The sequence below is a fragment of the Ictalurus furcatus genome, chromosome 4, assembly GCF_023375685.1.
Source record: "Ictalurus furcatus strain D&B chromosome 4, Billie_1.0, whole genome shotgun sequence".
NCBI classification, from domain to species: domain Eukaryota; kingdom Metazoa; phylum Chordata; class Actinopteri; order Siluriformes; family Ictaluridae; genus Ictalurus; species Ictalurus furcatus.
Window position 1 is genome coordinate 32,624,047 of NC_071258.1, and position 11,778 is coordinate 32,635,824.

At 36.6% G+C, this 11,778-nt stretch overlaps 2 protein-coding genes across 2 annotated transcripts; both read left to right on the forward strand.

Moving 5' to 3' along the window:
- The first annotated feature begins 306 nt into the window (after positions 1-306).
- LOC128607037 (extracellular calcium-sensing receptor-like) lies at positions 307-5,064 on the forward strand. The gene is made up of 6 exons (XM_053623656.1): positions 307-506; positions 638-926; positions 1,760-2,515; positions 2,602-2,829; positions 3,706-3,829; positions 3,994-5,064. The coding sequence occupies exons 1-6, from the start codon at positions 313-315 to the stop codon at positions 4,908-4,910; spliced, it is 2,508 nt and encodes an 835-aa protein (XP_053479631.1). The 5' UTR covers positions 307-312; the 3' UTR covers positions 4,911-5,064.
- A 2,209-nt stretch (positions 5,065-7,273) lies between these two features.
- On the forward strand, positions 7,274-11,477 carry LOC128607038 (extracellular calcium-sensing receptor-like). Its single transcript, XM_053623657.1, has 6 exons — positions 7,274-8,093; positions 8,227-8,515; positions 8,882-9,637; positions 9,742-9,969; positions 10,275-10,398; positions 10,564-11,477. Exons 1-6 carry the CDS (start codon positions 7,900-7,902, stop codon positions 11,475-11,477), a joined length of 2,505 nt encoding a protein of 834 aa, XP_053479632.1. The 5' UTR covers positions 7,274-7,899.
- Positions 11,478-11,778: the final 301 nt, after the last annotated feature.

Sequence of the window (11,778 nt, forward strand, 5' to 3'; positions counted from 1 at the left end):
AACACAGACAAGAAATACAACAGTGCAAACAGATTGGCCACACAGTTGGACAACACATGCAGGTCCAGCATGCACAAAGCCTAGAATAGTGTTGATAAATAATTTGAGTGGTCATTGTTGACTGAATTAAACCAGATGTATATAACAGGGATACAGCTACTATCCTGTCCCAGTGACATCACAAAGCTCAACACCTCTCTGATTTGTCCAAACTGGATGATCATATAGAGAAGACCCAGAGCATGTCTATAAATATACAAAGATTATATCTGTTCAGGACTGATCCAGGAAAAGCACTGGACAAAATTTGTGATGTTATACCTTGTACTATTCCTTTCTTTTAGCCTGACAGAGGGAGAAAATTGCCATATTCTGGAAAACCCATCATATCCTCTGCTATCTAAAGATGGAGATGTGATAATTGGAGCTATCTTTCCAATACATGGTAGTGCACAAATGCAGTCACTGCCATATACTGAAAAACCTCAACCTATAATCTGCATTAGGTTTGTTATAGTAGAAAACTTCACATTGGAGTCATTTATTGGAAATCTACATTGTATTTCTGCATTGTTTCTATTAGTTTTAATTTTATATTCAATTGAATTGTTTAAATGATTTGAATGTATATTTGTAGATTTAACCTCAGAGAATTCCGCCTTGCTCAGACCATGACATTTGCAATCGATGAAATCAACAGAAGCAACAGGTTGCTCCCAAATATCTCAGTTGGTTATAGAATTTATGACAATTGCGAATCAAGATTGTTATCTATGAAAGCAGCCATGGCTTTGATGAATGGTATGGACATAACAGCAGATAATGCCTGCTCTGGACAAGCAGTAGTACAAGCTATCATAGGAGAGACAGAGTCTACTTCCACAATAACACTCACAAGAACTACAGGACCTTTTAAGATCCCAGTGGTAAGTGTCAATGATTTTAAGAATTATTTAGTAATCATTTATTTAATAGTTACAGAACACACTTGAAATATACATGGGATAATTAGAGCAATAACATAAATAATATAGAGCAATGTCTACATTTAAATCATTACATATCTATTTTTATCTACTTACTAATCATACATCCTCCAAAATGAGTCTCTTTAACTTCAACAGCTATGAAAAGCTCAATTTTACCTTGATACACAATTCTAACAAGGAGGTATATTGTGCTAACTATTTTTAATATTCCCTCAAATGTATATGTTCAGACTAGTTATGTATTTGTTTTTTAGCAATGTATTTTATTTATACTGGAGACACATTGATGCAATTGCTGCCTCACATGTCCAGGGTTCTGGGTTCAGTCCTGGGCTTGTGTTATTGTCGGTGCAGAGTTTATATGCACTGTCCAAAAACATGCGGATAGACAGCTGCCACTATATTGACCCAGGGCTGAAAGATTGTGTAAATGTGTGTGTGCATAGTGTCCTGCTGTGCAAAGTGAATTCTCCTGCCTTGATCCCAGTGTTTCTGGGACTGGCTCTGGCTCCACCGCAGCCCTAAGCAGGGTAAAGCAGTGAAGAAAAACAAATGAATTTTATTCTTACTACCAACTTTATTTAAATATTATTTGACATATAATGAATATAATACGTAAACTTTGTTTTCACATTGTTTTTCAGTTGGATGCTAGCTGTCAAGTTCTCTGTTAAAACAGGCTTCTGTCTAATTACCTCTTGCTAGGTAAATGCATTGGTGAAAGATTACTTTTTTTTTTTTTACTTTTTAATATATTTTTCTCTCCTCAGGTAAGTCACTCTGCCACATGTGACTGTTTGAGCAACAGAAAAGTGTACCCCTCTTTTTTCAGGACTACTTCAAGTGACTACTACCAGAGTAGAGCATTGGCATATTTGGTCAAGCACTTTGGCTGGTCTTGGGTGGGAACTGTGAACAGTGATAATGATTATGGCAACAACGCAATATCCATTTTTTTGAAAGCTGCCAAAGAGGAGGGAATATGTGTTGAGTACTCTGAGAGGTTTGACCGGTCAGATACTGCCAAAATCATAAAAGTGGTCAATATTATTAAGAAAAGCACAGCCAAAGTAATTGTCTTAATTGTCGCCCAAATTGACATGAAAATTCTAATTGACCACCTTATTCTAAAGAATGTCACTGGCTTCCAGATTATTTGTGGTGAAGGATGGATTACTGCAGACAATCTAGTAACACCAGCTAGCTACAACATATTGGCTGGATCCATAGGTTTTGATGTGGGAAAACTGAACATTAATAGTTTTGCTTACTATGTTGTAAATGAATTTTGGCAAACAATATATCCTTGCTTGCATACAGAGGGAAACATTTCTCAATCTGAAAACAATTGCAGGAAATATGAAGATATGATTCAATTTAAAAACTACAGTGAAGATATATCAGAATTGAGATATGCAAAAAACATATACAATGCAGTTTATGCTGTTGCACATTCTCTGCACAGCCTGTTGAGATGCACAGAAAATCAGAGCTGTGAAAATTACAAAACAATACAACCATGGCAGGTAACACAAAAGAAGAGAAGCAAAGCAGGCTATGCCTATTACTGATATTTTAAGAAATTAATAATTGTTTTCCTTTAACTCTGAAGGTTGTTGAGTTTCTAAAAAAGGTCAATTTTACCACCAAATTAGGAGAACAGGTTTGGTTTGATAGCACTGGGGCAAAGGTGGCAAAATATGATATGGTGAACTGGCAACGAGGGCTCAATGGAAAAGTGCAGTTTAAGGTTGTGGGCTATTATGATGCCTCTCTGCCAAGTGGACAACAATTTGTCCTAAATGATGAAGATATTGTCTGGGCAGCAGAGACAAGAGAGGTACATCCAATATTTGCTAATTTTCAGTTTTTATTAAACATTAATTGGAATAGGTGATTTTTTTTAGCAGGCCTTGTAAGGCCCTCTATAACCTTTCTGGCAAAACGAAAACCAACGTTCTACTAATGTTATCGACACACCACTGAATATATGTGAAAAGTTTTACACCAATATAGTGCTTAAAAGTATTACAAAAATACAAACCTTAAAAGCTGCTTGGATTTGACTGATGAGCAAATTATTATGACTTAACAGCTTCATGGAACTGTCAGATAGAACCTTATCATTCATAGTCTAATTTAAAAGAGGGTAACAATACATGAATACATTATTACTATTGTGTATACACTATATGGCCAAGTATGTGATCACCTGACCATTACACCCATATGCCAGCCTCCTCCAAACTGCTGCCACATAGTCTGAAGCACAAAATTGTCTAGAATGTCTTTGTATGCTGTAACATTAAGAATTCCCCTTTACTGGAATTAAGGGGCCCAAACCTGTACAAGCATGAAAAATACCCCTGTGCACAACATGAGGTCCATAAAGACATGGTTTGCCAATGGTGGTGTGGAAGTCCTTGAGTGGCCTGCACAGAGCCCTGACCTCAACTCCACTGAAAATTGAATTGGAATGAATTGGAATACTGACTGTGCACTTGGTCTTCTCGGCCGACATCAGTGCCCAACCTCATGAAAGTGAATGTGGAGATTATTATAACAGCAAAGGGGGGACAAAATCAATAGTGGGATTTTCAACAAGCACACATTGGTGTGATTGGTCAGGTGTCCACAAACTTTTAGCAAAATAGTGTATTTTCTGAATTGTATGAGAAAAGTACTGATTACAGCTATAATATGTTGTCCGTATTAGAAGCCAAGGTCTGTGTGCAGTGAGAGCTGTCCTCCAGGAACCAGGAAAGCTGCACAGAAAGGAAGGCCTGTCTGCTGCTATGACTGTATACCATGTGCAGAGGGAGAGTTCAGTAACCAGACAGGTATTTTCAGCATTACAGATTTTCACAGACAAGTTGTTATTTGTACATGGTGTATTCTTTTTTTATTATTTAGGATACAATTCCTGAACAATGGCATTAATAAATAAAACCATGAGATAAAGTTGATTTTCTTTCATAAAAAAATGACCATGATTATTTTTCAGATTCAAATAACTGTGAGCAGTGTCCAGGAGAATATTGGTCTAATGCTGACAGAGATAAATGTATGTTAAAGGTCATAGAGTTTCTTTCATTTACAGAAGTTATGGGGATAATATTGGTTCTTGTTTCTTTGCTTGGAGCTGTATTAACTGTGTTAGTAGCTATTTTATTTTTAATAGAAAAAGACACTCCAATTGTTAAAGCCAACAACTCAGAGCTGAGCTTCCTGCTGCTGTTCTCCCTGACTCTGTGTTTTCTCTGTTCACTAACTTTCATTGGACGGCCATCTGAGTGGTCCTGTATGCTGCGTCACCCAGCGTTTGGGATCACCTTTGTGCTCTGTATCTCCTGTCTACTAGGGAAAACAATAGTTGTATTAATGGCCTTCAGGGCTACACTTCCAGGCAGTAATGTCATGAAATGGTTTGGGCCTCTACAGCAAAGGCTCACTGTTCTTGCTCTCACTTTCATACAGGTTCTTATTTGTGTGCTTTGGTTAAAAGTTTCTCCTCCTTTCCCCTACAAGAACATGAACTACTACAAGGAAAAGATCATATTAGAATGTAATTTGGGTTCAGCTATAGGTTTCTGGGCCGTGCTGGGTTATATGGGAGTTCTTGCTTTCTTGTGCCTTGTTTTGTCTTTTCTAGCTAGAAAGCTGCCAGATAATTTTAATGAAGCTAAATTCATCACATTCAGCATACTCATATTCTGTGCTGTGTGGATCACCTTTATTCCAGCTTATGTCAGTTCTCCTGGAAAGTTTACTGTAGCTGTGGAGATATTTGCTATTTTGGCCTCCAGTTTTGCTCTACTATTCTGTATATTTACACCTAAATGTTACATAATTCTGTTTAAACCTGAACTAAACACGAAGAAAAATATGATGGGTAAAATGGCATCTAAATCACTTTACTAAACAAGTTGTTCAAATTTGCAAACATACACATCGTTTTAGCTGAAAAATGTTAAAGTTGGACACAATGTCAAATATATTCAAATAAATAATAGTTAAATATCGTACATCTAATTTCATCTATGGATGTGGTTATGGATAAGGATATAAATGAGAACAGATTAAACTTCTCATTAAAAATGTCACAATTGTGTCTTATCTCTGGTCATAGAAGAAATTTTCTATATATAGCATTTTGTAATCAGTTATTTTACTGGCACAAATCATTCTTGATATGTCAATTTTTATTATTTTATATTTTTAAGTGGAAAGGTTATATCTTCTCAAATTAATATGCCTTGATGTAAATAATCATAAACCTAACAGTCAATCAAATATTCAATCAATTGTTCAGTAACAAATAAAAATGAAATCTGTCATGACAGAATAAATAATAATGTCTCCATACAAAATATAAAAATGTTTGCACTAGATTATGGATAGTCAATCATATTTTTAAAATGCATCTGCTATGGTTTCCATCAGATCAGCAGAGGGAACTGAAGACTAGCATGTTAGACTACTTGCTCATGCACCTGGCAAAATGTCTCCCACAATTTACACAATATGTTTATTTGGAAAATTCCATGAGTAACTTACATGCACGTAATAAATATTATAGAAATAAGCATTTAATTTACTATGCATGTCATGTTGAATACCATTACTTTGCATTGTTAATTGTGTAGAAATATAAATAACCAAGCAGCAGAGGTTGTGCTTTAGGTAAGGACTTGAGGACTTTAGGGAGCATGCAATAGGAAATGGTGGGGGTTGGCTAGGAATTGGAAGGAACAAAACAGGCTGCTGTGAGAAAACACTCATCTGGAACACAATCTAATAGGTGTCTCTACAAATGCGGTAATTGCAAATAACAACATTATTAATTAAAACACAGCCAGCAGCAACATAATATACTTTCAAAAATACCTGCAGGGATAACATTGCTCTGAACAACAAAAACACATCCTCAGCCCTGTATGACGCAATGCCTAATTAAATCAATAATAGACAATAAATTGTCTATTTTGCTTACAGTTTTCACAAATGTAAGGTAACATTTTAACCCTACTAACAGGATTGAATCATATGTTGAGAAACATTCTATAATCAAATGTGCCCCCTATGTTACCAAGTGAATGAGGACATGGGAGACAGGTATGGCACAACTCAAAAGGGTTTTAATGGAATGAAAACTTGCTTTTCAGCCTTGTTCACCAAAATCACACACCTACACACACAGACACGCACACAGCTCTCTCTCTCTCTCTCTCGTGGCTGTTCTCACTTCCTCTTTATCTTCTTTCCACTGCTCACTGTAATAGAGAAAGCTTATCAACATGGTGTCTAAATTTGTTGCTCACCCAATGCAACACAGATTGATGAACTGCTTGATTGGCTAGGTGTGGCTCACTTTTATTCGACTGGATTTACTGGGAATTAACTCCAATATCCTTAGAAAAATGGCTTTGTTCACTCTGTTTGGGTTACACCAATTGATCATCATTTCATTTGTTTTGTTTAGAGCCCCAGAAACATTTCACTATATCATGGAAAGAATACTCCACCCATACACATAGCTAGAGTTTGGCTGGGTTACCTGGTCACTGAAAAATGAGAGCCCCAACACCACTTTGGGAGGCATCAACCTCCATGATGAATTGCAGGCCAGGGTCTGGGTGATGCAGGATGGGGCAGTCAAGAACCTCTGTTTCAAGGTTTAAAATGCCTGCAGAGCATCTGGGTTCCACCTCAGGTTTTTAGGTTTTCCCATAAGGAGGGAGGTCAGTGGCACCAGTGCAGTGATGAAGCCCCTGATAAACCACTGACAAAAGTTGGCTTATACCCAGGAAATGTTGGAGTGCCTTGTTTGTTTTGTTTTTCCTGAAAAGCTGTTCCTGTGGCCAAACAACTCTACCTTTGATTTGTCTGTCCAGAGCACATTATTCCAAACGGCCTGGTCTTTACCTATATGCTCATTGGCAAACTGTAGACTTGCTCTAATGTTTTTGTTAGACAACAAAGACTTTTTTTTTTCCTGGCATACCTCCCATGAAAATTTGTGCAAAAGCAAAAGATTGTAAAAGCATGCATTTTGACACCAACAGTTGCAAGACTTTATTGCTATGTTTTACTGAGCATCTTGCAAAACCAGCCTCAGTTCTTCTGAAGACTTTGGCATTCACATTTGCTTCTTATTTTTGCAACAAAACCCAACAGCCTTCATTATGTTTTTTTGTCTGAAAAGTGGTCTCTTACATAATATGCTGCTTTCTTTTCTGACATACAAACATTTTTCTGTAACATTAAATTGTGTGCTAGAAAACTAATGATTGGAAATCTAAAATGTTTTTTGTACTGACTCGATAATGTAGAAGTCATAAAATGAAAATGTACAACAAAGTTATAAAAAAATAGGGTGCCTAAGACTTTTGCACAGTACTGTATGCAAATAAATAATTACTAATTACTAACATGTGTAAATAAAGTAATATGTTATTACGTTATTTACTTTTGCTCTCCAGGATTCATTTCAAGCCTCAAAGGGCTTCTGCCTAATTGAACTACTTTTTGGTTGATGATGTCATAAGCTTCTAGAGGCCTAGGAGCACCATCTATTGCTATTCTGCTCATGGAAGACATACAAAAAATACAACAATGCAAACAGATTGGCCACATACACTGACAACACCTGCACGCCCAGCATGCTCAATGCCTACAGTAGTGGCTGTAAATAATTTGAGTGGTCAGTGTTAACTGAATTAAACCAGATATGTTTAACTGAGATATGCAGCTACCATCATGTCCCTTAATGACATCACAAAGCTCACCACCTCTCTGATTTGTCCAAACTGAAAAGGTCATACCCAGAAGACCCAGTGAATGTCTATAAATATATGAAGAGTACATCTGTTCTGGACTGATCCAGGAAAAGCATTAGACAGAATTTGTGATGCTATTCCTTGTACTACTCCTTTATCTTAACCTGGCAAAGGGAGAAAATTGCCATATTCTGGAAAACCCAGCATATCCACTGCTGTCTAAAGATGGAGATGTGATAATTGGAGCTGTCTTTTCGATACATGATGGTACACAGATGCAGTCACTGCTATATACTGAAAAACCTCAACCTTTAATCTGCATTAGGTTTGTTGTAGTGGAAAAATTCACATTGGAATCATTTTTAGGAATGGTGTATTGTATTTCTGCACTGTATTTCCTTTAGTTCTCATTTTATATTAAATATATCATTTCTCACTATGAATTTTAATATTTGTAGATTTAACCTCAGAGAATTACGCCTTGCTCAGACCATGACTTTTGCAATTGATGAAATCAACAGAGCCAACAGCTTGCTCCCAAATATTTCAATTGGATACAGAATTTATGACAATTGTGGATCAAGATTGTTGAGTATGAAGGCAGCCATGGCTTTGATGAATGGTATGGACATAACAGCAGATAATGCCTGTTCTGGACAAGCAGCCGTACAAGCCATCATAGGGGAGTCAGAGTCTACACCTACTATAACACTCACAAAAACTACAGGACCTTTTATGATCCCAGTGGTAAGGATCAATGATTTTAATAATTATTTATTAGTAATAAATGACAATATATTTAATAGTTCCAAAACACATTTGAAACTACAGTTAATGTATTTAATATTCAATCAAATGGGCATGTTTAGTCTATAAATCTCTTTCAGCACTGCATCTCATTCTTATGGGCAGCACAGTGGGGTAGTGGGCAATATTGCCCCATAGCTCCAGGATTCTGGGTTCAATCCTTTACTCATGTTGCTGTCTTTGCAGACTGCAAAGTGCAGATAGGGGTGCAGGCTACTCTAAATAGCCTTTAGGTGTGAAAGTGTGTGTGATTGTGTGTACGTATGGTGTCCTGTGTTAACATTTTAGCTATCTTTCTCTCCTCAGATCAGTCACGCTGCGACATGTGAATGTCTGAGCAACAGAAAAGAGTACCCCTCTTTCTTTAGAACAATAGCAAGTGACTTCTACCAGAGTAGAGCATTGGCATATTTGGTCAAGCACTTTGGCTGGTCTTGGGTGGGAGCTGTGAACAGTGATAATGATTATGGCAACAATGGAATGGCCATTTTTCTGAATGCAGCCAAAGAGGAGGGAATATGTGTTGAGTACTCTGAGAAGTTTGACCGGTCAGATACTGCCAAAATCATGAAAGTGGCAGATATTATTAAGAAAGGCACAGCCAAAGTAATTATCATATTTCTTGCCCACTTTGATATGAACATTCTAATAGATCAACTTATTCTAAAGAATGTCACTGGCTACCAGATGATTGGTGTTGAGGCATGGATTACAGCTGTCAATCTAGTAACACCAACAAGTTACAACATACTGGCTGGATCGATTGGTTTTGATGTGGGAAAATTTAACATTGGTAGTTTTGCTGACTATGTTATAAATGAATTTTGGCAAACAGCTTTCCCTTGCTTGCATACAGAGGGAAACATTTCTCAAACTGAAAACAACTGCAGCAAATATGAAGATATGATTCTGTTTAAAAACTACAATGAAGATATAGCAGAATTGAGATATGCAAAAAACATCTATAATGCAGTTTATGCTGTGGCACATTCTCTACACAGTCTGTTGAGATGCACAGAAAACCAGAGTTGTGAGAAATACAAAACAATACAACCATGGCAGGTAACCCAAAGAAGAGAACCAAAGCAGGCCGTGTCCATGTCATGAAATGAATATTGTCATGAAATGAATATTTGTTTGAATACTTTTTTATTTACCCTTTGAAGGTTATTGAAGCTATAAAAAATTTAAATTTTACCACCAAATTAGGAGAAAAGGTGTGGTTCGACAGCACTGGTGCAATGCCTGCAAAATATGATGTGGTGAACTGGCAACGAGGGTTCAATGGAGAAGTGCAGTTTAAGGCAGTGGGTTATTACGATGCCTCACTGCCAAGTGGACAACAGTTTGTCCTGAACACTGAAGATATTTTCTGGGCTGGAGAGAAAAGAGAGGTAAAACATTTTTTGCTAATTAATATATACATGAATATACATGAAATGTTTTACACCAAAATAGTACTTCAAAGTTAAAAATTCAAAGCTAAAAATGCTTATTAATTAAGATGTGTTTATGGCTTAACAGGTTAATTTACTTGTCACACAGAACCTTATAAATGGAAGGTTCTGAAAAATAAACCAAATTAAAATAGATTATTAATATATAGACACATTGCTTGAGTTGCATCTCAAACAAGCTATATTTGCTCAATTCTATGGGAAAAGTAATATCTGTAGCTGTAATATATTGTTCACATTAGAAGCCCAGGTCTGTGTGCAGTGAGAGCTGTCCTCCAGGAACCCGGAAAGCTGCACAGAAAGGAAGACCTGTCTGCTGTTATGACTGTATACCATGTGCCGAAGGAGAGATCAGTAACCAGACAGGTAATTTCAGCATTACCAATTTTCAAAGACAAGTTGTTAATTGTGCATTGTGTATCCTCTTTTTATTATTTAGGATACAATTCCTGAACAATGGCATTAATAAATGAACTCAGGAAATTAAGTTTATTTTCCTTCCTAATAAGAATAACCATGATTATTTTGCAGATTCAAATAACTGTGAGCAGTGTCCAGGGGAATACTGGTCTAATGCTGACAGAGATAAATGTGTGTTAAAGGTCATAGAGTTTCTTTCATTTACAGAAGTTATGGGGATAGTACTGGTACTGTTCTCTTTGTTTGGAGCTGTATTAACTGTGTTAGTAGCTATATTATTTCTAATAGAAAAGGACAGTCCTATTGTTAAGGCCAACAACTCTGAGCTGAGCTTCCTGCTGCTGTTCTCCCTGACTCTGTGTTTCCTCTGTTCACTAACTTTCATTGGACAACCCTCTGAGTGGTCCTGTATGCTGCGCCACACAGCTTTTGGAATCACGTTTGTCCTCTGTATCTCCTGTGTACTGGGGAAAACAGTAGTTGTGCTAATGGCCTTCAGGGCTACACTTCCAGGCAGTAATATCATGAAATGGTTTGGGCCTCTACAGCAGAGACTCAGTGTACTTGCTTTCACTCTCATACAGGTCCTTATTTGTGTGCTTTGGTTAACAGTTTCTCCTCCTTTCCCCTACAAGAACATGAACTACTACAAGGAAAAGATCATATTAGAATGTAACTTGGGCTCAGCTATAGGTTTCTGGGCCGTGCTGGGTTATATTGGAGTTCTTGCTTTCTTGTGCTTTGTTTTGGCTTTTCTAGCTAGGAAGCTGCCAGATAATTTTAATGAAGCTAAATTCATCACATTCAGCATACTCATATTCTGTGCTGTCTGGATCACCTTTATTCCAGCTTATGTCAGCTCTCCTGGAAAATTTACTGTAGCTGTGGAGATATTTGCTATTTTGGCCTCCAGTTTTGCTCTACTATTCTGTATATTTACACCTAAATGCTATATTATTCTGTTTAAACCAGAACTAAATACAAAGAAAAATGTGATGGGTAAAATGGCATCTAAATCACTTTAAGAAAAAAGGTTTTCAAATTCACAAATATATACTTCATCATTTTGGCTGAAGAATGTTGAACTTGGAAATATAATGTTGAGGTAATATTTAAATATCTTACATCTAATTGTATATAATCTGCCTATAGATGAGAACACATTATACAATTTATAAAAAAAAATGCAATTTTGTCTTATGTTTGTCTGAAGATAATAATAATACAAACATTTTGTATTCAGCAACATGCATGTTTGTAATCAATGGTATAGTTTGTAATCAATGGTATGTGTGTAATCAGTGGTATAATGGTATATACAATTTA

What these genes read in the sequence shown, in the direction of transcription:
- LOC128607037 (XM_053623656.1), top strand. Translation starts at nt 313, where the DNA reads ATGTTATACCTTGTACTATTCCTTTCTTTTAGCCTGACAGAGGGAGAA. An exon ending in CAACCTATAATCTGCATTAG is followed by an intron (nt 507 to 637) that starts GTTTGTTATAGT and finishes GTATATTTGTAG; the next exon opens with ATTTAACCTCAGAGAATTCC. An exon ending in AGAGTTCAGTAACCAGACAG is followed by an intron (nt 3,830 to 3,993) that starts GTATTTTCAGCA and finishes ATTATTTTTCAG; the next exon opens with ATTCAAATAACTGTGAGCAG.
- LOC128607038 (XM_053623657.1), top strand. Translation starts at nt 7,900, where the DNA reads ATGCTATTCCTTGTACTACTCCTTTATCTTAACCTGGCAAAGGGAGAA. An exon ending in CAACCTTTAATCTGCATTAG is followed by an intron (nt 8,094 to 8,226) that starts GTTTGTTGTAGT and finishes TAATATTTGTAG; the next exon opens with ATTTAACCTCAGAGAATTAC. An exon ending in GGGCTGGAGAGAAAAGAGAG is followed by an intron (nt 9,970 to 10,274) that starts GTAAAACATTTT and finishes TGTTCACATTAG; the next exon opens with AAGCCCAGGTCTGTGTGCAG.